This window comes from Pelophylax lessonae, assembly GCF_965119305.1.
Source record: "Pelophylax lessonae genome assembly, chromosome: 6".
Classification (NCBI taxonomy): Eukaryota; Metazoa; Chordata; class Amphibia; order Anura; family Ranidae; genus Pelophylax; species Pelophylax lessonae.
Genome location: NC_138773.1, coordinates 270,616,406 through 270,644,062, shown reverse-complemented (window position 1 = coordinate 270,644,062; position 27,657 = coordinate 270,616,406). Strand labels below are relative to the sequence as shown.

At 40.4% G+C, this 27,657-nt stretch overlaps 1 protein-coding gene across 19 annotated transcripts in view; it reads right to left on the bottom strand.

Moving 5' to 3' along the window:
• Window positions 1–12,384: 12,384 nt before the first annotated feature.
• The window catches only part of BAZ2B (bromodomain adjacent to zinc finger domain 2B), a 427,534-nt gene continuing 412,261 nt past the window's right edge, over window positions 12,385–27,657 (bottom strand). For 15 of the 19 annotated variants that reach the window (XM_082260068.1, XM_082260080.1, XM_082260085.1 and 12 more), the window contains 6 exons: window positions 23,546–23,859; window positions 22,457–22,592; window positions 18,003–18,149; window positions 17,341–17,606; window positions 15,748–15,891; window positions 12,385–13,214 (listed from right to left, as the gene is read on the bottom strand). In XM_082260068.1, the coding sequence (XP_082116194.1) occupies window positions 13,061–13,214; window positions 15,748–15,891; window positions 17,341–17,606; window positions 18,003–18,149; window positions 22,457–22,592; window positions 23,546–23,859 (1,161 nt within the window). In that variant the 3' untranslated portion in view covers window positions 12,385–13,060. The remainder of the gene's footprint in view (window positions 13,215–15,747; window positions 15,892–17,340; window positions 17,607–18,002; window positions 18,150–22,456; window positions 22,593–23,545; window positions 23,860–27,657) is intronic. The other 4 variants (XM_082260072.1, XM_082260076.1, XM_082260077.1 and 1 more) reach the window with 1 other exon arrangement.

Genomic DNA, 27,657 nt, shown 5'->3' with positions numbered 1-27,657 from the left:
CACCAGTAAAGTTAACCCCTTCCCTGCCAGTCTCATTATTACAGTAACAGTGCATATTTATAGCACTGATTACTGTAGTAATGTCACTGGTACCCCCAAAAGTGTCAAAAATGTCAGTCAAGGGTCCGATCTGTCCGCCGCAATGTCACAGTCCCGCAAAAAATCGCAGATCGCCGCCATTACTAGTAAAAAAAAAAAAAAAACTAAAAATGACATAAATCTTTCCCGTAGTTAGTAAACGCAATAACTTTTGCGCAAACCAATCAAAATACGCTTATTGCGATTTTTTGTTTTTTACCAAACATATGTAGCAGAAAACAAATTGGCCTAAAATGTTAAAAAATTTTGATTTTTACATTTTTTGGGGGGGGGGGGGGGGGCGGGAATTCATATAAAAAAATGTGAAAAATATTGTTATTTTTTCAAAATTGTCGCTCTTTTTTTGTTTATAGCGCAAAAAGTAAAAATTGCACAGGTGATCAAATACCACCAAAAGAAAGCTCTGTTTGTGGACGTCCATTTCATTTAGGTACAGCGTTGCACGACCGCGCAATTGTCAAAGTCATGCAGTGCCGAATCGCAAAATAGGCCCTGGTCTTTGAGCAGGAAAATCCTCTGGGGCTTAAATGGTTAAGTACCGTAGTTTGTTGCCATTCCACACGTGTGACATGTTAGGTATCCATTTACTGGGTGCAACATTGTCTTTCATTTTTTTTTTTTTTTAATCGGGGTATATATTATTTATATTATTATGATTTTGTTTGTACTTTGGTATGCACATTTTGATATCGGGGTATATATTATGTTTTGTTTTTAAATTAAAGTGTGTTTTTTTTTTTTAAATGTGTTTGCAAAACCGCTGAGCAAATATTGTGTGACATAAAAAATTGCAACAACGTCATTTAATTCCCTAAAAATGTATAATGTTTGCGGGTTAGAAGTAATATTATAGCAAAAAAAAATACGGATTTAAACTTGTAAACAGAAAGTGTGAGAGAAGGGCTGGTCAGCAGGTGGTGAATGAAAAGTGTATATAGAGGAGCGGACGGCTTTATAACACTCACTGCTATGGAGAGAAGGGAAGTCACACACAGCACCCCCGACACCATGCTCACCCCGGATTCTCATAGCTGCACGCTCATTAGAGGGGTGCTCACAGAGGAACTTCGGTTTTTTTTTTTCTTTTCCTGCCGACATGTAAGGCCTATGCAAAAGCAGGAAAAGAATACGAGCAGCTGCACAGCGCCGCCGTGATATACTCGCTGTGTGTTCCTAATATGGAGTCCGGGAAGGGTTCGTCTCCCCCCGCGCTGCCTGCATGGTGGGCCAGTCCGGACCCCTGATTCACAACAGAGCGCTTACCTGACTGTACGGCGCCTGGCCGGCAGGGGGCGGGACTGGAGCGGATCGCTGTAGAGACGGAGGTGACGTCACTCTGCCGCTCTCACCTGTTTTCCTTGTGATGACAGTCGGGGGTGGGCGGGGTGACCGAGCTGTCATGTGACTGCTATCGCCTGCTTAGTTACCTCTGTGTTGATCCGCTCTTTACTGATAGAGGAAGTTCCATAATTGCTGCAGAGTGAAAGATGGAAGGAAAACTACATACACCAATGGGAAACTCTCCTGATTTTTTTTAAACACCCCCCTGCATGTTTATGTAATAATTTTGCCACACTGCACTGCATACTAGCACATTATGGTGGTGCAACCTGCTAGAACTGCGCTGTCCCTGCCCCCTGCGCCTCCATCTTCACCTGGTCTTCTGGGTTCCTACTCTGCGGCCATTTGAATGGCGGGGCCGCGATGATGTCACTCTCGCCCATCGTTACCACCTCATCCATAGGTGTGCGCAGCCTATTACGTTATGGTGTGAACCCCAAAGCCCCCACGTGTGTTACCCCCCCCCCCCCCTCCCCCTGTGATTGTTATCACTGAAAGAAAATCCCACATTTTGAGATGTCACCAGAACAGAAATAGAGGGGAAATTTTCCAGTGGGGACAATAATGTCAACAAATAATTCCCTCTACTTTGATGGATTTCGTTTATTTTTTATTTATTTCAGGTACTTATATAGCGCTGTCAATTTACGCAGTGCTTTACATATACATTGTACATTCACATCAGTCCCTGCCCTCAAGGAGCTTACAATCTAAGGTCCCTAACTCACATTCATACATACTGTACATAGTAGGGCCAATTTTATTCAGGATCCAATTAACCTACCAGCATATCTTTGGAGTGTGGGAGGAAACCGGAGTACCCGGAGGAAACCCAGTGTCGTGGTTGGGATTTGAACCAGCGACCCTCTTGCTGCTAGGGGAAAGTGCTAACCACTACACCACTGTGCCGCCCATTTCCTCTTATTTTCTGCTTTGGCTATGGGACAGGAAGTGAAGGGAAATCTCTCCAAAGAGACACTGATGGCAAAAAAAAAACTGAGTAGTTATAACCCTCCCTTACTCTATTATGTCTTTAATTTTATTTTAAAGCGGAAGTAAACCCAAAAAAAAAAAATAAAACCTGTAAAGACAAAGGCATAACGAGCTAGTATGCACGCATACTAGCTCATTATGAAATACTTACCTTAGAATGAAGCCCTCGCAGTGCCGCTCGCTCAGCGACAGGGCAGCCAACATGTTCGACCGCCCTGCTTCCTTGTTCGCGTCCTCCGGCCATCTGATTGGCTGGAGGCGCGATTACATCACTCCCGTGCATGCACCCGGGAGCAGCCGTTCACAGCATAGGGCTCTGAAGGAACGGCACGGGTGGCAAGTTTAGGAGATATTTACAGCACCTATAGGTAAGCCTTAATATAGGCTTACCTATAGGTAAATGTCACCAAAGTGGGTTTACAACCACTTTAATAAAGCCGAACTATATATACTGCAAGAGTGAAAACTGTGATAAGACAATTGTGGATAAAACATACAATATCTCTAATGCAACAAAAGAAATGTACCTGCCTGTTCTCAATTAGCTCTGTGTACATGCTCGGGCGCACCTACATGCCGCACATGTGCTCCTGCACATGTTTTATATTATTATACCAGCCAGGCCATTCAAGATGTCCAAAGATCCCAAACCCAGAAGAAGACCATGTGACAATTCTGGTGATGGGGGGGTTAGTATAGTTCTGCTTTAAACCCAAAAGAACTTTTATTGTAAGGCCTCATGCACACTGGACATTTTTGTTTCCTCCCCTGAATGTCTTTGCTCCTGGCAGGAAAAAGCAGCTAAAAAAGCGCACCCAAAACCGTGTTTTTTATGCCTAAAAGCTCCTCTCCTGAGCACTGTGGGGATGAATTGTTTTTTTCAGCCTGTAAATGGTCCTCTTCTAATACGCCTAATACGTACAGTATGCATGGCCACATAGGCTAACATAGAGGTGTGTTTACAGGCTGAAAAAAAAAGTAAAGCAACATTTTTAATCCCTGTGTTAACAAATACGTCTTTGATAACGCCCAGAAGAGGAGGGCGAAACGCGTTGACGCAATTTCCAGTTTACGGACAGCGGCACGTCACTTCCGGCACGGAACAGTACAGTATGCATGGCCACATAGGCTAACATAGAGGTGTGTTTACAGGCTGAAAAAAAAAGTAAAGCAACATTTTTAATCCCTGTGTTAACAAATACGTCTTTGATAACGCCCAGAAGGGGAGGGCGAAACGCGACGACGCAATTTCCGGTTTACAGACAGCGGCACGTCACTTCCGGCGCGGTGGAACGCATGCCGGGACCAGGAGCTATCCCGAGCATATCCCACGGCTAGGATGACCATTAGACTTGCCTAAGCACTTTATCTGCGTGTATTTGCACTACTAAATGTGAGTGTAACCTTTTAATTTGGTATTCATTAAAGTCTTATCAGAGTTACACTATTGTGGGGTTCTCTTTCTCCATTTATGTATATCGGAGCATTAAGATCTATTGAAAATCACAGCACCCTACCCTCAAGGATATCCTCATCAAGTTCCCTGTTGGGACACAAGCCTTACTGACCCTTTTTGCTATATGGCATAGGGGTCATCTCAGTCTGGTAAGTGCACTTTCCGGAGGGGGAGGATTGTCACCACTCACAGCACAGGATTGAAGGCATGTTTTTGCACTGTGTTGTTGGCACTTAAGCACTTTGTTGGGACCGTTGTGGAATTCTCATTATTTATTTGGACTATTTACTACTCACTCACTACGGACTGGCACTATATATTTTTATATATTCTATTTTTATATATTCTATTTTTGATCCTAATATATATACATTTTTTAACCCTGGAATGGGAACAGCACAGAATATTAATTGTATATGAATTGCACATGTACTGCACGTTGCACTTTAATATCTAATTTATGAGTGTTATATTTGGTATCTATTTAATTTATATTTTGTACACCTTTTTTGCGCTGGTTTTTGGCACTGCGAAATGATGGTATATGCACAGGATAAAAAGGAAAAATATGTAAACAAGGCTAAACCTCTGGGCAAGTTGCTGTTTCCAATTTCAGGTACTTCTGCATTTTAATCCTTTGATATATTATGCTTATGACAAGGCTGGGGAGGCTTTGGGAGGCCAGGGGGATAAATGCAATTATCCTTGAAATGGATTGTGTTTTTCTTCATAAAATATATATTAAAGTGAAATACATGTGAAAGAAAGAAATCAGACACCCACACACAGACAATTATCAGCCAAAATCATGTGTACGCAACTTTGGTTTTCTCATTCACAATGTTCTACACAGATTAGGACCACATAAAGTATCTCACAAAAGTGAGTACACCCCTCATAGTTTTGTAAACATTTTATTATATCTTTTCATGTAACAACACTGAGGAAATGACACTTTGCTACAATGTAAAGTAGTGAGTGTACAGCTTGTATAACAGTGTACATTTGCTGTCCCCTCAAAATAACTCAACACACAGCCATTAATGTCTAAACTGCTGGCAACAAAAGTGAGTACACCCCTAAGTTATAATGTCCAAGTTGGGCCCAAACTGTCAATATTTTGTGTGGCCATTATTATTTTCCAGCACTGCCTTAATCCTCTAGGGCATGAAGTTCACCAGAGCTTTACAGGTTGCCACTGGAGTCCTCTTCCACTCCTCCAGGATGACATCACAAAGCTGGTGGATGTTAGAGACCTTGCACTCTTCCACCTTCTGTTTGAGGATGCCCCACAGATGCTCAACAGTGTTTAGGTCTGGAGACATGCTTGGCCAGTCCATTACCTTTACCCTCAGATTCTTTAGCAAGGTGGTGGTCATCTTGGAGGTTTGTTTGGAGTCGTTATCATGTTGGAATACTGCCCTGCGGCCCAGTCTCTGAAGGGAGGGGATCATGCTCTGCTTCAGTATGTCACATTACATGTTGGCATTCATGGTTCCCTCAATGAACTGTAGCTCCCCAGTGCTGGCAGCACTCATGCAGCCCCAGACCATGACCCTCCCACCATCATGCTTGACTGTAGGCAACACACACTTGTCTTTGTACTCCTCACCTGGGTGCCGCCAAACACGCTTGAAACCATCTGAACCAAAAAAGTTTATCTTGGTCTCATGAGACTACAGGACATGGTTCTAGTAATCCATGTCCTTAGTCTGCTTGTCTTCAGCAAACTGTTTGCGGGCTTTCTTGTGCATCATCTTTAGAAGAGGCTTCCTTCTGGGATGACAGCCATGCAGACCAATTTGATGCAGTGTGCGATGTATGGTCTGAGCACTGACAGGCTGACCCTCCTATCCCTTCAACCTCCGCAGCAATGCTGGCAGCACTCATACATTTATTTCCCAAAGACAGCCTCTGGATATGACACTGAGCACGTGCACTCAACTTCTTTGGTTGACCATGGCGAGGTCTGTTCTGAGTGGAACCGGTCCTGTTACACTGTTGTATGGTCCTTGCCATCATGCTGCAGCTCAGTTTCAGGGTCTTGGCAATCTTCTTATGGCCTAAGCCATTTATGAACAGCAACAATTCTTTTTTTCAGATCCTCAGAGAGTTCTTTGCCATGAGGTGCCATGTTGAACTTCCAGTGGCCAGTATGAGAGAGTGAGAGCGATAACACCAAATTTAACACACCTGCTCCCCGTTCACACCTGAGACCTTGTAACACTAACAAATCACTTTAAACATATTGGACTAGGTGGGACTTTAGATAAGACCCAAGCTGGTGTTGCCCGGCGTCTCCATCCCTATAACGAGAAACAGGGATGGAGACGCCGGGCAACACCAGCTTGGGTCTTATCTAAAGTCCCACCTAGTCCAATATGTTTAAAGCAACCAGGGATGGAGACGCCTTGCTTACAGCTTGGTGCCTCATCTAAAGTCCCACCGTGCGATTTTCGTGCGTTTTTGGTGGATGCAGTTTTGATTTGACCCTAGTGTTTTCCGTATACAGGGATGGAGACCAATAGCATGACCTGCTTGTCTCATATAAAGTCCCAAAGGAAATTAGGGATTTCAAAGGCAGTGTGCTTTACAGGCCATGCCCCATACATAAAATCCCTTCCTATCCATATACTGCATCCACCAAGGGGATGGAGGTGTAATGCTTTTCAGCTGGTCTTTTCCAGTTTGCACCATGGTTATATTATAACCTAATTATTTGAGCTTTTGAGACAACAGCCAGTCGTGCATGGGGATGGGTTGGGGGAGGTTGGGCTGTCTCCCTCTCACCTGTTCCCCATCCACCCATTAGCGGCCATGTGCCTCCAGTGTGAGGACACTAAATTAAGAGTGTAGGACTGCAGATTTAAACAGGGTGCCGTGAAGTGGCTCTGCAGCTTTCACATGCGTTTGCAAATGTGTGTCAACTAAACCCCTGTTCTTTGTACCAAGAGACAGGTTTTATTTGGTTGGTGACAGACTGGAGGGTGAGTACATCAGACTGGGGGCTGGCTGACTTTCATGCACCTCTTACAATCCTTCAACCTCATTTTGTTACACTAACAAATCACATGACACCGGGAGGGAAAATGGCTAGTTGGGCCAAACTTGGACATTTTAACTTAGGGGTGTACTCACTTTTGTTGCCAGCGGTTTAGACATTAATGGCTGTGTGTTGAGTTATTTTAAAGGGCTGTACACTCACTACTTTACATTGTAGCAAAATGTAATTTCTTCAGTGTTGTCACATGAAAAGATATAATAAAATATTTACTAAAATGTGAGGGGTGTACTCACTTTTGTGAGATACTTCACATATGCACATTATTGTGGACAGGAAAATGCTGATATCCATAACACATATAAGACACAAAATAGTGCAGCGCTATCAAACATATAGTGTGAACCATACAAATGTAAAATCAACAGTAAGGTGTTAAATAAAAAAACACTTAGTGATAGAGTGAACCAAAAAAGTCCATAAATTGATAATCATGACTCCAAATCAAAAAAGTCCCAGAAAGGTGATGTCAGAGCGGAAAGCTTGAATCCCAAGGAGAGATAGGAATACACCCGTGGTGTATATGTCAAAGTGGCAGCTTACCAGAGATTAAGGCCTCCAACCTAATGGAATGGCCATACACACTTTAGATGTCAAACCAGATAAGTTGTATCCTTCATAGTCCAGGGAAACCAGATATATTCCACTATACCATGTACCAACTCCAAACATGATGTCAAAAGAGAAATGAAGTACACATAGCGTAATCCCGTTATGGTTAAACTCAAGGATTCATTAAAATTGCACTTACATTGGAAAACTTGCAATAAGGCACATCAGAGACACAGAGCAAAACCGCGGCATCCCGCGTGTGTGGAAGAGCCAGCGTCTAGGTTGCGTGACAGTCGTACGTCCGGTACCGCCCGACCGGTTTCGTCATACGTGACTTTATATATCCATAACACATGCAGTTTCAACGATCGGCTTGAAGATTTTTTCCGGTTATGTTGAGCAAGTCCTGTTAGGCCTAAAGTTGAATTCTAGCTTTAATATCATTTTAAATAGTTTGTTTGAGCCAAACTGGCCCAAAAACGTTTTCCATTACTGGCTGATATGACCACGGTGTGTGCGGTAATGTTTTTCCACAGCAGTGTGATATGGGTGACTTCCCATCTGTTGCCATTCAGGAGAAACCTTGTATTTTTATCAATGAATACATTGCTTAAAATACAAGGCTTCTTCTGAATGGCGGTGAAGCACTAAGCCCACCTGTCTTTCAAGTGGAGCTCCAATAAGTGTTATTTTTTCACAAAAGCACCCCTGTGATAGTCACAGCGTATCTAATGCAGTCTGGCATATGCTGTATATGTAATCATTTCAGTTATATACTCACTGCACCCTCTGTATTACGCAAGCTCCCGTCCTCAATGTGGGCACCTCGGTGAGGTACAACAAAGTGGAGATCTTTATTAACCCTACAAGTAATTCTGTATACTTTGAAAAAAACATTCCTAACATTAATGCCATTGTGATCAGCAATGCCGGGGGCCGAATTTCAAAAATAGGGTTCAACTCCGCTTTAAAGCCCATCTCCAACAAAAACAAAAAAAATTCCCATGCAGTGGGGCTGTGCCTGCACTGCATGGGTTCACTGCTCATTGTTTCTAGGGGTGAGTACAAAGTTTATACTCACCTGATCCTTCGATCCTCTGAAAAACCACACTCCCCCATGGTCCAGCGGTGGACTGTCTATGAAGCATGCTCTGGGCATGCTGACGTCAGGAACAGTCCATTCTAAAGACAGCGGGGGTGCTGGACCGGTCTTGCGCATGGAGGATCACAGGATCAGGTAAGTATATCTCTGCTTTTGTCTCCCATAAGAATATAACAAGCAGTTGGCACTTGCAGTGCGGGCACAGCCCCACTGCATGGTAAAAAAAATTATTTGGCCCGGTTTACAGCTTTCATTTTGGCTGGAGTCTGGAAATTGCCCATACTGCTGCCAGAACACAACAAGGTTTACTATATGTGCAAATGTGTGTAGATAGCTTGAGGGTAGGTTGTTACCATAATCCCGAAGTTTATCCAAAAAGAAAACCCCCTAATTGATGGGACTTTAAGGGTAACCATGAAAAAATCTTTATATATATAATTTTTTGTAAAATTGAATTTTATTTAGAGTGAGAATGGAGATAATAAAGATGTCATCATAACACCAAATTCTATGTAAATTGATAAACTTAGTTTTCATACAGTTTATACAATACAATCATTAGTGCATATAAAACACAATACTGTTGGAGGGGTGTCAGACAGATTTCAACGCGTTTCAAAGTCTGTCAAGTACAAAATTCTTCCTCAGGGAATCTGCATACACTCCTGTAAAGGCTCCCACTACCTCCAGGTGCAGGGAGTAGCGATGGGGACTTGTTGTGCCCCATCCTACGCCAACCTGTACCTGGGGGAGTGGGAGCAAAAAATAATCACCAGTGAAGACTCGTCAATGTACTCCTGCCACTTCCTTATGTGGCAGAGGTACATCGACGACATCTTCATGGTGTGGGACGGCCCGGTGGAACTTTTGGAGGATTGCCTCCAGAAACTTAACCAGAATGACATGAATTTATTTTTTACAATGAAATATGATACCAACTCAGTAGACTTTTTGGATATAACTATTTCAAAAAATAGCGACGGTCAATTATCAACGACTCTTTTTAGAAAAATCACAGCAGGGAACACCCTGCTTCATGCAGGAAGTTTCCACCCAGAACCCCTCAAAAGATCCATCCCCTATTCCCAATATCTAAGGATAAAAATAAATTGTTCCTTAGAAAGTGATTTCATAATTAAAGCAAAGGAACTAACAGAGAGACTTCTAGAGAGAGGGTACTCGAAAACCTGTCTTAGAAAAAACTATAATAGAGTGAGAGCCTTGAAAAGACAGGATCTACTCTTTAAAACCCAGAAACAGGAGGAACTACCATCTAAAAACCCTCCTAGACTCACCCTGAACTATTCTACGGAACATGAAAGTATTTTCAAAATCCTAAAAAAACATTGGGAAATACTCAAAGAGGATTCTATCCTCAAACAGATCATAACACCTTCCCCAGCCATTCCCTATCGTAGAGCGACCTCTATGAAGGATAATTTGGTACAGAGTGAATATAGGGGTGCCAACAGAGAAGACCCATGCCGTGAAAGGGGCACCTTCCCCTGCGGCAAATGTGATCAATGTAAGGTAATAGTAAAGTGCAAAACAACTACATTACCCAATGGTGAAACATTTCACCCAAAACATTTAGTGAATTGCAAAACCAAGGGGGTTGTTTATTTAATGCGCTGTGAGTGCAAGGCATTCTATATCGGCAAAACTAAACAAGAACTGGGCAAATGCATTAACAAGCACATGCAAAGTCTAAATATTGGGGATCTCTATCTGCCTTTGGGCAGACATATGGCCATCGCCCATAAATATAGAACTCCCAGGGTGACCTTCTGTGCTCTGGAACGGGTTCATGTTCCGGCCAGGGGGGGGTGATTGGAACAAGCAGCTACTCCAGCGCGAAATGCCCCCCCCTGGCCTAAACGAGATGGAGAGTTATAGACCCTTTCTGGAGGGTTTCTCCTCAGGGAAAATGGATTCAGTTTTACAAAAAATTATATATATAAAGATTTTTTCATGGTTACCCTTAAAGTCCCATCAATTAGGGGGTTTTCTTTTTGCAGGTTTACTATATGTAGCTAATGCTACTACAATTCATTACAACACAGACAATGGCCATATCAATCTATAACAGAAAAAGTTATTTTGTGAGGTTAGCCCAAACAAACTATTTAAAGTGATAATAAAGCTAGAAAGCTAAATTATTTTACTGATCAGCAGCAAATACTGTATATGGGGCTTTCTGCCCAGTCATTTATCCTGAATGCATGTGTCCTCTGCTGTTTTCAATGGTTTCTACTACCAGCCTCTAGATCATGGGTGTCCAACCTTTTGGCTTCTCTGGGCCACATTGAGTGTAGAGAAATGTTCTCGGGCCGCATATAAAATATATACTATAGTTAAGGTATATAAGTAATAAAACGCCGCTGCGCCCTTCCGCAGCTGCCACGCCCACCCCCAGCACTAATTTAACACAACTAGTGGATGATCCCCTAGGAGGTAGCCTCTGCCTACAGTTAGTTGGAAGCCGCCGTGGCCGTGCCCCTGACTCAACTTCCTTCCTCCCCAGCAAAAAAATAAAAAAAATTGTCAGGGGGCAGTGGGCCGCATTGCCTGCAGTTCCGGGCCGCAAGTTGGACATGCCTGCCCTAGATCATTACTGAGTCTTGTACTGATATAGTTTGGAAGGAACCAAGTGTGCAGCAGGGGGTGTACTTTTCAAATGCTGGAGACTGTGCTACTTTAAGACAACAGACTTTGGATTTGCCGTCTGCTGGAGAGGTAAGTATTTAAGTGTTTTTTATTGCATGAGCTACAATTTAGATTTTTTTGGAATGCAACAGTTACTTGAAGTCTTTGTCACGCTGGCTTTCTGAAAATAAAATCTGCAGTCCAGCACTTACTGTACTGATGTGTTGCAAATGATAATATACTCCCAAAAGTATTTTTTTTTTGTCTGGATTGTACGTTTGAGTGTTGATAATAAATAAATGGCGGTTTAACAATAAGAATTTCTTCAATCAATGCTGTTGTGAATTAACAGACGCACACATACAAACACAATCCATGTATTGCAAAACAGTCTTTTATTGTATCCGTGCCACACAAACTAGTGAAAAAACTACCCTTTTCACAACATTTTCATTTAAATAAAACAACTTCAAGTACAATTGGTACAAAAAATGTCTGATCTTTTTTTTTTTTTGCCTCCAACAGGCCACTGATACCACACAGTAGATAAAACACAGTGGTTACAAATGCCTTTTATTTTTTATTATTTTTTATAATATTATTACTGTTTTTGTGGCAAGGCAGATGAAGGGAAATGTATCTATGAAAAAATACTGTGTGTTAAGAAATCTGTCATACGTTTTGTCTCACATGGATACAAATGAGTATACTTTTTTTTTTTTTCTTTTTTTTTTTTTTTTTTTAGGCCTACTTGGCGGTAAATCATGTAACAAAATTAGAAAAAATGAAAATAATAAAATAATATAAAAAATAAAATAAAAAATAATAAGAAAAAAACAGAAACAAAATATCCCCTACACCCTGTTTTAAAGGCAGGCACTACCAATATAAGGGAGACTCCACAGTGTTGGTAGAGGATTCTGTACAAGCTATAGGTTATTATTACCTGGTTAAAATAAAATGCTACAGTCCTTCTAAAACAGACATCATAATCAATGCCTGCAAACAATATGTACACATCATACATATTAAACAAGACTTAATATAAACAATTGTCAACAGTATATACAGATCTGTGTTTTTTTTTTTCACCATCTTGAAATACAATTTGACTACATGAATGATGCAGCAATGTATACTTATATAAATGTACTACTTTACAGTAAAGTGTTGATGCCATTTTTAGCACAGCTGTGTAAACAGTTTTACTTGGCTTGTTTTTTTTTTTTCTTTAGTGTTTTTTTTCTTTAACATTCTCACTGTATTTTCAAGATTTAAAGCAATATTCCTTATTCTTCCTTTTCACAGAAAACGAAGATTCTTTCTGCCATTTATTTCATAAATAATCCATAAAATTAAATACATTCACTAACAATGAGCTACAAAGTAATATAAAAATAAACAAAATAACATTAAATCAATAAAAAATAGATATTTATCGAAAAGATAATGGGTAACTGTTTTCCCTGGTACAGCTCTGGTGGTTGAAGAATCAGTGCGTTTCAATATTTTTTTTTTTTAGCTATTGCACTAGGACGCCTTTCGTATATATTTTTTTTTTCTTCACGATTTTTTTTTTTTTTTCCGGACGTATGTCCTTGCTAGTATGAGGCTGAAGTTGGTAAAATGCACAGGCCAAAAAAAGAAAAGTACAAATAATTGAACTAAGAACCGTAGTTGTAACTGGAGTGATTTGTAACGTGCCACTCACGATCTGCAAGAGACTATTCGGATTTTATTTTGTGTAGAGATCATTCACATTGCTGGTCTTGTAATCCAAATGACAAGGATGGAGGAGTGTTAAGGAATTTCAGCTCATGCTAAAAATTTCTGTCCATCTTTTTTCAAAATGTGTCCGCATTTTGTGTCCCGCCCTGCCTATCTCAGAGTCATCTTCATTGAAAGTTTCACAGTTGTTAAAAACAAGTCTGACATCCAGAGCGAAAGCCTCAAAGTTTGGATATCTGGAAAATTAAAAGCATTTAATGAGATATGGTTTGTGTAAGCACATTTGCCCCTTAAAGATGAATTCCAGGCATGGCATATTTTTACATAGTTACATTAGTCCAGCTTGGACCAATGTAACTATACTGTAAACTATACTATACTATACTATACTCAGAGATGTATAGTAACTAAGTAGAACTACTTCACTACTGTACTTAAGTACCGAAAGGCGGTATCTGTACTTTCCTAGAGTAGAATTTTTTTCTCCTACTTCTACTTTTACTTCACTACATTTTTTCAATGATTTCAATACTTCTACTCCAATATTTTTTTTTTGTGCTGCATAGTTACTACAATTATAAAAATTACCACTGCCAGAACAGTAGATGGCAGGTTTCATGAAGCTCAAAACATGTGTATTATCAGCGCATACGAAAATAAAAGCTACTGTATGTATAAATAAAAGCTGCATTTGAAATAATAAAAAACAATATGATGTTCAAACTTTTGACTTCTTTCTTTAATAACTACATAACACAGTACTTGTACTTTTACTTTCAGTACTTGAGTAGCAATTTTTTTTTCAAAACTACTGGTACTTTTACTTTCAGTACTTGAGTAGCAACATTTTTAAAAAAACTACTTGCAATACTTAAGTGCAAAAAATGTTGAATACTTAAGTACTTCTACTCAAGTCACTTTTTGATAGAGAACTTCCACTTCTACTCAAGTCACTTTTTGATCGAGCACTTGTACTTTTACTCAAGTATGGGTTTCGAGTAACTTTATACAACTCTGACTATACTATACTATAAATATGCCATACATGCCTGATCCCCCTGGAAGCTGGAAATCACTGAAGTAAACACCATTACTCAAGTGATCTCCATTTGTTTACGGATTACATGCTGAGTTAGCATTCTGAATACAGGAGGCCAGCCACTGCATTTTCTGAATGATTGCAAAGCATTCTCTGATTGGATGAGATAGCGAGGCAGGGCAGTGAAATCACATTCTACACTTCATCCAATCAGATAATGCTTTGCATTTATTCAGCAACATGTGGTGTCTACTTGAGTGATTTCCAGGGGCATCAGCCAGGTATGGTGTTACATTGGTCTAAGCTGACTTTTTTTTTCATCCATAACTGTGGCATAGTAAGCTGTGTTTACTATATTCAGTTTATGAATGAACAGGAAGCTCTGTACAGAGCTATTCCTGTTCATTCATTCTGTGCAGGTATGGCTGCAGAGAAAGGGACTGATGAATCTGTCCTCGGTCTTTTCTTTGTCTCAAGAGTGAGACTTCAGGGGTCTGTTTAGACCTCTGATATTTCAACAAAGCCCCTCAACGGGGGGTCCTAACAAATCTGTAAAAATAATATAAAATAAAATTGAAAAAAAAAATGTTAAAAAATTAAATAAAACAAAATGGTAAAAAATAAACCAACAAAAATAAAAAACTACTGACACCAGTGGCGGAACTACCAGGATTGCAAAGGTCACACTTGTGACTGGGCTCTGGTGTTCCCCAATCTTGGGGGGAACCAAGATGGCAGGAAGGTGATGAAGGGTCCCACGATGGGAGAAAAGGGCTGTGGGATCAGTGGGAAGGGCCACGGTTGTGGGCCCGGGAGGCTCTTCATGGTTTCTTGCACCAGGGCCCTGAAGGTTCTAGTTATGCCTCTGTTGGAACCCTTATTTCCTGCTGATAATGATTTCACCAGACAGGAAATAAAAGAAATCCCTAACACGGAGAAATGAAAAAAAGCTTTATATTAGCAGTGCAGGGAAAGGTTAGAATCCTAGGTAGCTTTTTAATCTCGTGTCCATGCCGCGGATTTTCCTTCACCTCGTGTCTGGTGCTACTTTAGTCACTATGACCATAAAATGAAAGGGGAAATGTGTCTACAGGCCATAACAACTCGCCAGGGACAGAATAGCGTTACAGGGCTGAATAAGCCTTGCTTGCACTGTGTTGATCCCTATCATTATGTTGAGAAAAGCCATTCTGCGCATTTCCATTGGTGAGGGAGCTGCAACTTGCTGATCCAATCAAACATACTGTGGAAGCAAGCAAGTATTTTCTCTGCACTTTTTAGGAATCCTGTCATGGTGCCACTAGCCACAGGAATGCAAGTCTGACATGGGCCTAACTAAGCCCTGGATGGCAGTAAAAACATCCTCACTTTAAAATTAAGATTGTCTGGGCATACATTTACCATCAAATTACTACAAGGTGGGCTTTTCATATACATTATGTTGATGGTATTGCTGTTTGCTTTTTGCAATGTGTTTTTTTTTTTTTTTACTAACTGAGCCATTAAGCATTTTGCACATCATAAATTATTGGTTTTGTCTTTATATGGGTGCCTGAAATGATGGGAAGTATTTCAGAGGTATGTCAAGGTTATATCTAAAAGGAGTCTTGCTTTAACACAGCAAATAATTCTTACTTATTTCAGATAAACTGTTTTTGACATACTGTATACTACTGTTATGTGGCATGCAACCCTAAACTAAGTTAATGGGGAACACCGGTTATACTTACTGCCCACTGCTAAGCTTTTCTCGAATCGTTGCAAAGTCCATGGGCTTCCTGATGACCTTTTTGTAGCCAGGGACAAGTTTCAAGTTAACGGGAAGCAGAAAAGGCCAGGCATCCTCATGAGATTCCATCTCAGACAAAATTGCACTGATAAAATAAAATAATAGCTTTAAGCAAGACAGACTCCAGTGTCACAAGCAACAAATATTGATTTTTTTCAGATGTATCTGAGACTGCATGACATTTGTATAAAGCCTTTGCAACACATTCTCATTGTAGTTTCTAATCCATCAAAGATCTCCTAGAAGAATCTCATGTGAGACTTTATTGCGTTCAGGGTGTACTTTGAGTCATCTTGGCTATTTTACAATCCTCACTATTTAAGGTAATATATAAGTTGATAGTCACCAGCTTGTAAACTGGAGGCATACAGGTATACTGGACTCATTGAAAAAAGAAGAAACATTTGCCCCCTTATAGGCTGATGTAGAGGATACAGCTCTGCCCTTGTCCCTCAGAAAATCCTCTTCATGCTGCTGAACCCACAATTGTACAAGTTTTCTTGCAGTATTCATTCTATGGTTAGTAAACAGCAGCTAGAAAGAAGAGAAGAAGCCACAGCATCCACAGAAAAATCTGAGACAGACATAGCCAATGTCAGCCAACCAAACCCAGCTGTCCTTTGTTTCAGCTGTGGAAGACAATTAACTTAAAATGACCTTAAACTCAGTTTTTTTATAAGAAAAATTGCAATATGTCTAAATATAACTAGAATGTACATTCTATCTCTCTTTTACCTTGTTTCATCTCTCAAATACAAACTTTTTTCTCCTATTCTCAGATTTCCTGTTCCTGTAGGGTGGCTTTGTTCGCTCTCTGTGCCCACCTTGTGTATGTGAATGTAGGCACAATTTCCCACCCCTGAGATGAACTACATGTCCTGTACAGAAATATTCAGCTCTATGGGAATTGTAGTACTCATCGAGTGCAGCATGTGACCAGAAAAAAACAGCAATGTTCACTCTACACTACACTAGTGCATTAGTGGATAGGGAGTATGCACAGGACAAAAAAAGGATCCTGAAAACAACAGATGTTTAAAAAAGAAAAAAAAAAAAAATGAAAAAAAAAAAATTGCCACGGTATACTTTTAAAACAATTGATGTAAAAACTAATTTTATGGTTTCTCTGGACAACAAAGTGAAGGGCGAGGTAGGACTATTATGTCACAATCTCAGAGAACACCTTGTATGAGTTGAAAAAAAGGTTTTCTCTCAGGGGCGGCAGTGCCGAGCAAGTGACAACTTTACTATGCAGAAGGGCAGCCACTGGACCCGAAAGATTGCTGATATTACTTTAGTAGCGGAGACTACTACAGTGATTTGTAGCGTACACAGGCATTAATTGGGTATGAGATATGCATACTTTTCACGCTAGCTGCAAAGAATTTGTATGTTCTCCCCAAGTTTTATGGTTTTCGCTCAAACATCCCAAAACAAGGGCGGGTGAATTGGATTGTAAACAAAGTGGTTTGCATTTGTGACTGTGGCAGGAAGTTCTTTAAGTGGCTAAGTTACTTAAACCAAAATGTCTCACCTGCAGAGAGCCAGTTCCTTAGCATCATCCTTGGTGTGGTGTTTTGACTTCTTAGATGCAGGTGAAGTCTCTTGTTTTGAGGGACTAGAGTTATTTTCCTCTATTTTTCTTTTTTTAGTATCTTTGTTCCCCTTTTTTCCAGAACCACCAGTTGCTGCAGTATCTTCATCCTCTGCTTCCCCGGATGCCTTTTTTCCTTTCTTCAGCTCAGAACTCTTTTTCCCTTTTAAATTGGCCTTCTTCATTTTTAAAGTCTGTCCACTTGCCTAAAATACAAACAACACACTGTTTTCTAAGGCTAATTGATGACTACCTCACAATTCATTTAAGTGGAGATAAAAATACAGTGGCTTCGGAATGCACAACAAATATTCTCATAAGTAAGTGTATTGGGTTTATTGAATATTACAGGTAGATACATTATTCAGTCTTGGAAGGGATGCTAAAGTACCCCCTGGGACCAACAGGGTAATATATGAATATACCTCCAAACATGCTCTGGGTATCTCTGGACCTCACCACTGTTGGACACATCTGGTACAGCTGCCGTGTGTGCCCAAGGGGAATAATTTGATACTGTATGCCCAAAAAAACCTTACCTGACTCATTGTAATCCACATATAATGAGCTCATTAGTTCTCATAAGGTTGGGTATGTCTTACCTTAGCAATGCAGGCAGGACAGAACCAGTCACCCTCTGGTATAGCAGTGATTTTGGGCTTGTGGCAGTATGTGTGACATCCTTTATCACATCCATCACACAAAAGCAGCAATTCTTCATTGTCTCCTTTGCGGCATAATTGGCAGTACTGCAACACACACAGTAAACAAGAGCAATTAACAACAGTAGGTGGGAGAGAATTCATTATTGTCCAGTAACATTTCTATCCCATCCCAATTCTGATTTATGAGTATTATGATATAAGTTGCATTTCAAAGTGGATCTTACATTATCTATTGTAAAAATACAGGTAAATATATTTCTATCTTGCACCAGTAATCTTCAACATTTACTTAACTTCCGCTTTCTCGAGAAATGAATTAAAGAGGGAGACCTAGGCAAGTAGCGGCTATGTACTATGCTGTGAGAAAGTTCTGAAAGTAGCATCAAAAAAGTAAAGAAAAAGTAACATCACAAAATGTGGTGGCCTTCTTCATACTAACTTGCATATTTCACAAGGAACAGGCAACATTATAAAGGCACCCATAGACAATAGGGCCTCATGCACACAGGCAACTGTACAAATTCCAGAAACAAATAGATAGAAATACAAATACATAGATACGCTTCAATTGTTTGTGTTGCTACTTGCTTGGATGATACATTCCTAAACACATTTTTAGATACTTTTTTTGGCCAGCCATAGGAAAGACATCTGGAAAGGAGAAGAGTAGTAGTATGAGCTCCAGCACATCCTTCCTGAGGACTGATGACCAGAACTAGATGGAATACTCCAGATGTGGCCAAACCAGAGTTTTAATAAGTGGCGGGATTATCGTTTTATCTCTGGAGTAAATTCTCTAATAGTGAGCTTCTCACAATGTATGAGTGACAATTCCCCAAAAAAACATCCAGCCTAGCAAGTGGCGATAACCATTCCAGCGTGGGCTCATGTAACCCCTACACCCGTGGATGTCCTTGGATATATTATTTCCTGTGACATGCCTGTTCCTTACTACCATCATGTGAGTTTTATTCTTATTTACCACAAATAAATTGTCCTAGAGTGTACACTTTTCACGCTTGTTTTTTCTTTTCTTTGGTTGCTTCTTTATACTGACTTGCATATTTCACAAGGCAAAGGTAACATTCTGAAGGTACCCATAGACATTAGGGCCTCATGCACACAGGGTTTCTGTTTAGCTCTTTCTTTTTTTTTTTTTATGTAGCACCCTCCCAGGTAGGTGCTAGAGAGTGAGTATAGTTTTTGGCTCTGCCTGCCTATCAGAGGAGCAGCAGGTAAAATCAATATTGCTCTCTGCTTAACAGGGAGCAGGATCTGGGAGTTAGGTCTGCTCAATGGGCTCAGTGTGTGATTCATGTGGTCTGGGGGAGTGTCCCCACTGGTCCAATGGGAAGGCACATTGAACAGTTGGAGGAAACCTGGCCAATGAGTACACAGGCTTTGATACAGCCCCAGTAAATGGGCCCAGACTGCTGTCTTGATGCATTGTGGGGTGTAGTATAAAAGCCAAGGGCACATGTGCTCAGGGTCTTTGGCTGGTGAGCAGAGTTCCGGAAGGAGGGTGGCGGCTGCCTCCCCTTCTGCAGCGATTGGTGTATGGTCACAGGCAGTCAGCCTGGTGAGCCAGAAGTGAGGAGCTGAACCCAGGTCCAGTAGAGCTGACTAGGAGGAGTTGAGACACTGGAGAACCTGAAAAGCAGTGTCGTGAGTACAGGGGATCGTGTCTAAGGGCCTGACCAGGAAGGGGGCCACTCCGGAGTAGAGTTGACAGAGGAAGGGTGTCAGCTGGTGGATAGAAAGGGGTGCTAGGCGAGTACCCTGAAGATAAGTGCTAAAGAACGTTACCTCAGATTCATCTAGTGGCAGGATGAAGCTGCGGCCTAGTCATATTCTCAGACACAAGTCCTCAGCATTATGAATAGTTCAAGTTTTGGAGTATCCCACTCATCGATTCTCTTATCCCCATATAAAATAAAACAACAAAAACAACAACCCCTAGACTGTTCATTGACTGAGCCAGAAAGTAAAGTGTTAAGATTCTGCATGCAGTTGCTACTGGTAACCCAGAGGGACCTGAAAAGTATAGAAATTCAGAAGACCTCTAGGGGGCAGTGCTATATTAATTTGATGGTATGCAACAGATACAATAAAAGGTAGTTTCACAGAGCTTATAATCAGCATGAAGTGATATATTCCAGAACGTGTAAGGTACATTCTATCAAAAATAAGATCTCTGAAGGCAATAGTAAAAGGATAAGATATGCAGATAGTAAGCAATGTTAATTATTTATTAAGTTGTTTAGTCCTTTCTAAGGCCAAAATCCTGGCAGTAGAAAAGCTGCATAAAAAAACGTGAAAAAATGTTTGCGCCTTAATGGATTCCATTGGCCAGAATATTCATTTATTCTGGCCATTGTAATGCATTAAAGCTAAATGCATTTAGCCACATTCAGCATTTTTCCGCTGTTCAGCTTCTCTCCTGAATTCGCCTTTGGTGTTTTTTTTTCAGTCTATAAATGCTCCTTTTATAATACTCCTGTAAACACCTAGGTGTGCTTGGACACGTAGGCTAAAAGGTTCTTTTATAGGCTGAAGAAAAATGACAAACACTTGTAAAAGCAGCATATTTTAAAGCCCAGTGTGCATGAGGCCTAACTGTCATTGGATCCTTGGCTGATCATATAGGCTGTCCTCAGTTATTTCGGTTTGAATCCAGTTGGGTTTGATATTCCCAAATACATGGTTCCCCTAGACATTACTGGTGCAGGAGAAGAAACAATTCACAAACAGTTCACATCAAATAATCTTTTCAAAACCAGAGGCCTCCAATGAATTGATATAGAGAGCCCTTGAGTAATTTAGACTCTGCTATGTTGATTGGCCATGGGGTAATTTTGTTGATCACTTTTCATTGCTTGAAAATATACATGTGTATGTACTAGGGAACAGATTGTAAAAGATAAGCTTTATTTTTATTTATTTTCCACACGAGACCAGCTTTATTTAACCACTTAAGGATCAGGCCTATTTCTAACACTTGTTGTTTACAAGTTAAAATCAGTATTTTTTGCTAGAAAATTACTTAGAACCCCCCAAACATTATATTTAAAAAAAATTTTTTGGTAGAGACCCTAGAGAATAAAATGGAGATCATTGCAATACTTTATGTTACACCGTATTTGCGCAGCGGTCTTACAACGAAATTGTTTAGGAAAATATACACTTTTTTGAATTAAAAAATAAGAACACAGTAAAGTTAGCCCAATTCTTTTCTATAATGTGAAAGAGAATGTTACGCTGAGTAAATTGATACCTAACATTTCATGCTTAAAAATTGCACACGCTTATGGAATAGAGACAAACATTGGTACTTGAAAATCTCCATAGGCGACACTTGCGTATGTGTTCCCTTCTGCGCACGAGCTTGGAGGGACAGGGCGCTTTCATTTTTTAGTTATTTATTTTACCTTTTTATTTTTATTTTTTTTACACTGTCCCTTCAAAAAAAATGTATTCCTATTACAAAGAATGTAAACATCCCTTGTAATAGAAATAAGCAGGACAGGTCCTCTTTAATGTGAGATCTGGGGTCAAAAAGACCTCAGATCTAACATCTACACCTAAAAGCAAAAAAAAATAAATAAATAAACTAGCCCTTTAAGGCCGTTAGATGGTATGATGTCGCTCTGGTCCTCCAAGGCAATAGATTTGAGTAAGCGGCATCTTTCCCTCACTCACTTCCTGCCTGGGACTGGAAAGGACTGGATTGTTTTCCCCGCTACCGACGGCTCAGGTAGGGTTGCCACCTCATCCCTTTAAACCAGGACACATATTAATTACACAGGTTCTGAGGCTAATGAAATGCACATAAGGCACTAAGTGAGTTTAATTACCACCTTAAACAGTCACAGAACCTGTGTAATTAATGTGTGTCCTGGTTTAAAGGGATGAGGTGGCAACCCTAGGCTCCGGTAAGCGGGGAAAACTACAAGGAAGCGGTGGGAGGGGGGTGGGCACCTCTCCTGCCACCCATAAAAGTGATCCCACGGCGAATCCGCCGCTGGGACCACTTTTATGTGAAAGAGGATTGCCGGCCGTGTAAAAAAAATGGATTACGGCAGCTATCTGCTGTCATAACACCGGTATTTAACGTCAAAGTACCGACGTAAGTACACGGTGGGCGTTCTCGAAGTGGTTAATTGTCTATAACTGATTGATAATGTTTTCAATAAATATTTTCAGTTGATTGCAAAGCTCATACTAATACTGTGTCTGTTGTATCGTTTAATACTAGTTTAATACTAGTTGATATTTTAGTTTATGATGATTTGTTAGTTTTTGATCAATCTTGCCTACATGTATGGGCGCATTTAGACAGATCAGCAGATCTGTATTAAAATCCATAAAGATTAAAACATAGAACAACGTACAACTTTCATGATGGATTTCTCCCATGCAATAGATTTCTGCAGTTGTTGAATGCAGAGTGATACTTGTGCAGCGCTGCGTGATTCCGACAGTGCTTTCCTCCAAATCTTCAGACCTGGGGCGATGTCATCCTCCGCCCTGCAGTGTAACAGTGTAAGAATACGCTCAGTAATTGACCTGAATCGAACATAACTCAAAATCACACTAAACAGCCAAGCAGTGACAATACAGGGGTAAACAGCCAGTATGGACAAAGTTAAAGCAAAATTACTGAATTTGGAGCACAGAGAGCCCAACTATCAAAGTGGCTGAAATAAAAACTGTCTGTGTGTCCCTGGCTGCCAATCATATTTCAACAGTTCATCTAACTGTCATTGTCTAGTACACATTTAAATCTTTTTTCTATAATGCACCACAGACAATTCTTGAGAGAACAAGTCACATTTGGGCTTTTACAAGAATATGAATATTCATGATTAAAGTGTTATAACACATTTATATCTGCCCCCTTTATTCAGCTTTACCTACTTTGCCTGAGCCTGATTCTTCAGTTTGAGGTTTAGGGGTATGAAGTCACCTGATATTGAAGAATTAGTGATCTGTCAACTGTCTGACCTCACACACCGTCACCCAGCTTCTGAGTCTACAAAACATCTAATAAAGAGCCCCTTAGTTGTTTACTTGCCTATACAGCGACCCACCTTCCCTGCTGGAGTCAAGTAAGTAAATTCAAAAAAGGGGACAGGTAAGTCTAAGCAAATATTACAATTTAAGACTGAATATTCAGATTCTCCCATTAGCTTACTGGTGGCCAGTTCTCTTTTAGACACTTTGATGAATGAGGCCCGCATTGCCTAGAAGTCTCGCAGCTTAGCCACAGTCAGTTTCAACTTCGAGTTAGATATCTAGGACTGCTTTGCAGGATTGCTGACATACAGAACACAGATTATTGTACAGAAGCACCATGCAGGATAACATGACCTGTAAAAAGACACACAGGAAGCTACAGAGAGCAACAGGCAAAAGATAACAGGCTCCACTGAGCAAAGAAGCACAATGATTGGTTATATATATTAATGTCAATGACCTACCCGTCACCATCACCACTAATAGATGGTGCAGGAGCAGGGACAGTAACTGTGCCCACATTATCCAGTTTGATCTGAATGGTGGTACTTAAGGGGCTCTTCAGATACCTTCTTTCAATGTTCCTCTCCAAGTCAGTCAGCCTGGTTACTGCTATATCTAGAGGGTTGTCGCTCCTCCGTTCTAGAGCACATGAATTGCTGCCTCCTTCTACTGGATCCTGCCCGCCATCATTGTCCATGTGCCTTTTAGTAACTGACTTATGTTCATGATAAACCAAGTCTTCTCTCTCTGAAGCAAGCTCTGGACATATCCAGCCCTAAACAGCAAGAGAATTGTTAGAATGTCATCCACAGTACATGCATTTAATATATGACCATGTAAAACTATTTCATTGACTTACTGTTTAAGAAAAAAAACATATCCAGTTTTACCTAATTGACACTCACAAAGCCCTGAGGGGCGCATCCTATAGATTTAAACACCAAATGAGGCATCAAAGTAAATTTTTTTGGATCCTATATTGTAGGATATGCCATTTATTCTATATATTTTTCAAGGACACCATATCAGTGGTGGAACAGAAAAATAACACATTGACACTTTTTTGTTCGTAAACTTTTTATGTATTTTTACTGCTATCATGAGGGTGGATTTACTAAATGCAAAAAAGAGTGTGCACTTTGTAAAGTGCAGATGTACTCTGCGTGATCAGTTGCTCCGGAGCTTAGTAAATGAGCAGAAGCTCTGCTGACTTTCATTATCTAATCATGTGCAAGCAAAAATGTATTTTTATTTTTTTTATTTTCTTTGTATGTGATTGGGTATTCTTTGGAAAGTGAAGATTTACCTCTTTTTCTAAGCTCTGGAGCAACTGCACTTGCAGAGTGCAATTGTACTTTGCAAAGTGCATAGTCTATTGGCCTTTAGTAAATCAACCTCTTTGTGTCCAATTGGGAAAGATAAATAGATGTTTTTTTTCTGTAAGTAAATGCAAGCTTCGTTCACAAATACTTATGTAAATAAAAAAGTTATTGCTTGGAAAAAGATCTTCAATTTTAAAAATCATCTGCATCTTAAGCTGGCCATACACTGATTAAAAAAAAGCCAGTAAAGCAGGTACGGAACGAATTCTGATCAGTGTGCAGCCACCCCTGCTCAAGAGAAGTCAATTGCTTGATTGACTGCTGTCAAAGGGACATGTTGAAAAACGTTGCTTGATTAGCATATTCTGACAACTGTGGGTGCAGCTGTTAGAATACAATGTCCTAGCGGGTGGACCAGGGGCAGCCCATCCATTGGGGGCGCAGGGGCGCTGCCCCCCCTATCCATGCGTCCGGCCCCCTAATCTACATGCAGGGTGCTGGACACATGGAGTTCAATGTTTTTTTTTTGTTGAAGCCCATGATTAGAGCCAGAGACTCTAATAGGATTAATTAAAGGGTGGGCTCGGGGTGCAGAGCCCACCCCATTGTTTGACAATAGCGAATGAATATTCGATATTGTCACACGGCTCGTCCTCCTGGCCAATCAGGAAGCGGGTCCTGAGACCTGTTTCCCAATTGGCCGAAATGAGAAGCCATGCTATTGGCCATGGAGGAGGAGGGAGGAGATGCAGGAGACTGACCGAGAAGAAGCCGCCGCTGCTGCTGCCGCTGCCTTTCCTCCCTCTCTCCACATGTCCAGGCAGGGTGAGTGAGCCAGCGACCGGGGGGAGGGGAGTGTTTGGCGGCTGGAGTGGTCCGGGGGTATGGTGGGGTCTGTCTGCCCCCCCCCCGGCCCATGGAGCACCAGCCGCCACTGGTTTCCTCCATCCACCTCGTTTGTGTGGATGGAGGTGGCTGAAGTAAAAGAGAACTAACAGTGTATGGCCAGATGTTATTTATGAGTAATAGCGTGCTAGATAGATTAAGGTCAGATCCACAATACAATGACTAGCACAAAGATACCTAATAGGCCGTTATGTCTTTTTTCTATGAAAAGCATTGTGTCCACAAGGTAGCCCATTGCAGTGATTCATTCATGTGTTTCTTTTTATTTTGTAACCGTTCTCATGAAGGGAGGAGTGAGAATCTTTAAAAAACGTTCTTCTTAAAGCAACTGTATTAAGGTGAAATAAAATTCAAGTGGAAAATGCCCAGCAATAGAAGAGTTTTTCATATTCACTTGTCTGGTGGCTAGATCAAGCACTGCAGTGGCTGTCAGTCTTTTCAGCATTCAACACTTCCAGGAGTGTCGGATGTCTCTGTCCCCCTGCCACGTGCCATAGTTATCCTGCATTGCCTAGATCCCTACTGTGTCCTGTAATAACGTAGGGTTTGGAGGATTTAACCACTATGTAAGCAGTGTTGGGGGTAACTAGTTACAAAGTAACTAATTACAGTAACTAAATTACTTTTTTTGGTAACTAAGTAAAGTAACTAGTTACAATACTAACATTGGTAACTACACTACTTTACTAGGCTATAAGAAGTAACTACACTACATTACTAGGCTATAGGAGGTAACTACACTACTTTACTAGGCTATAGGAATGCGCTTTCCTGCGTTACCCAAGCCGTGCGATACAATTGTTATTTCGAAGAATAGAGAGGGATGAAGTTTATGACTTTTTGTTGCACTTTATGTTTTATTCTGTTTTTTCAGGTTTTGTTCTCATGTTTCCCAAAGCCTGTGTTTATACAATAAACTCTATGCAGAAAGAGTGTCATGTATCTTCTTCTACACGGTCAGTTATGAAAGAGGAAAGTAAAGTAATAAGTAGTGAAGTTACTTTTCAAATGCAGTAACTAGTAAAGTAATCTCATTACAATTTACAGAAGTAACTAGTAACTAGTTAAATTTTTTGAGTAACTACCCCAACACTGTATGTAAGGCAAGGGACACAAGCATCTGACATTTCTGGGAGCAATGAATGCTGAAGAAACTGATGGAGGCTTCACTGCTCGAACCGGGAGAAGGTGTAACAGGACACTTGAAAAGGTAATTATAAGAGCTCTAAAATTGTATAAAAAAGGCTCAAAACTAAGTTATAAAGCATAACCACAGTATACAAAATAAGATCCTTTTTTTAAATCAGCCTAAAAACAATGTCAGGCATGTACAAAAACATGCTCCAGAGGAGGGGATTTTAAAAGGATCTTGTTTAATTTTTCTGTGGTCGTGCTGATCAACTTGTGGCTTTATACTTTTATAGGTACTTGGAAACATGGAGAAGCACAAAACTCATGCTCCATGGATTCATCTCCAACGGGAGCATATGGAGGGTGGGATGGTTTGGACATTTATCAAAACTATATTATATGTACATTTCACTGTATAGTACATAATCTATTTAAGTACACTGAAAATCATAGGGGGATGCCTTTTAGAAAAAAAAAATACTATTTCTTATTAAAACAGATTAAAAATATCTGCCTCGACAGTACCCCCTGGAAAAAATAAACTGAATCAATGTGCATATATCAGACAATTATTGAATGAAAATATCCCTGGTGTGGATCGCCTTGTCAGAAATCTGTACATAACTCATAAAGTTTGCTGAATGATAGCATAGTTTGTAACCACTCTGTTATGAAATCCAACACTTGTAAAGTGACAACTGACAAGTAAAGTTATATTATGTTGCCAATCCACACTTGGTAAAGTACTTACTGTATCTGTGTGTTGCACATTTTGACAATGGAATCTGCGCTTTTAACAATTTTGGGAAGATTTTTATTCAAGATATGTGTACGTTGATTACGTTTACATTCCCCCAAAGCAAGATTTTTTTAATAAGTTGTAATAATAAGTGCGATGTTTGTATAGGCATATCTTGACAGTTTTCATTATATTTCCAAATGTTATTTATCACCTTCATTTTAAGAGGGAAGTTTCAGGAAAAAAACATTTTAAATAAATAAAAATAACAGTACACAGCCCCTTTCATTATACAGTCCCCCTTTGCATTGCACAGCCCCCTTTACATTACACAGCCCCCTCCCCCTGCACAGTGCACAGCTCCTTTCATTACACAGCCCCTCTATACATTTCACAGCCCCCTTTACATTACACAGCCCCCTCTCCCTGCACAGTACACAGCTCCTTTCATTACACAGCCCCCCTATACATTTCA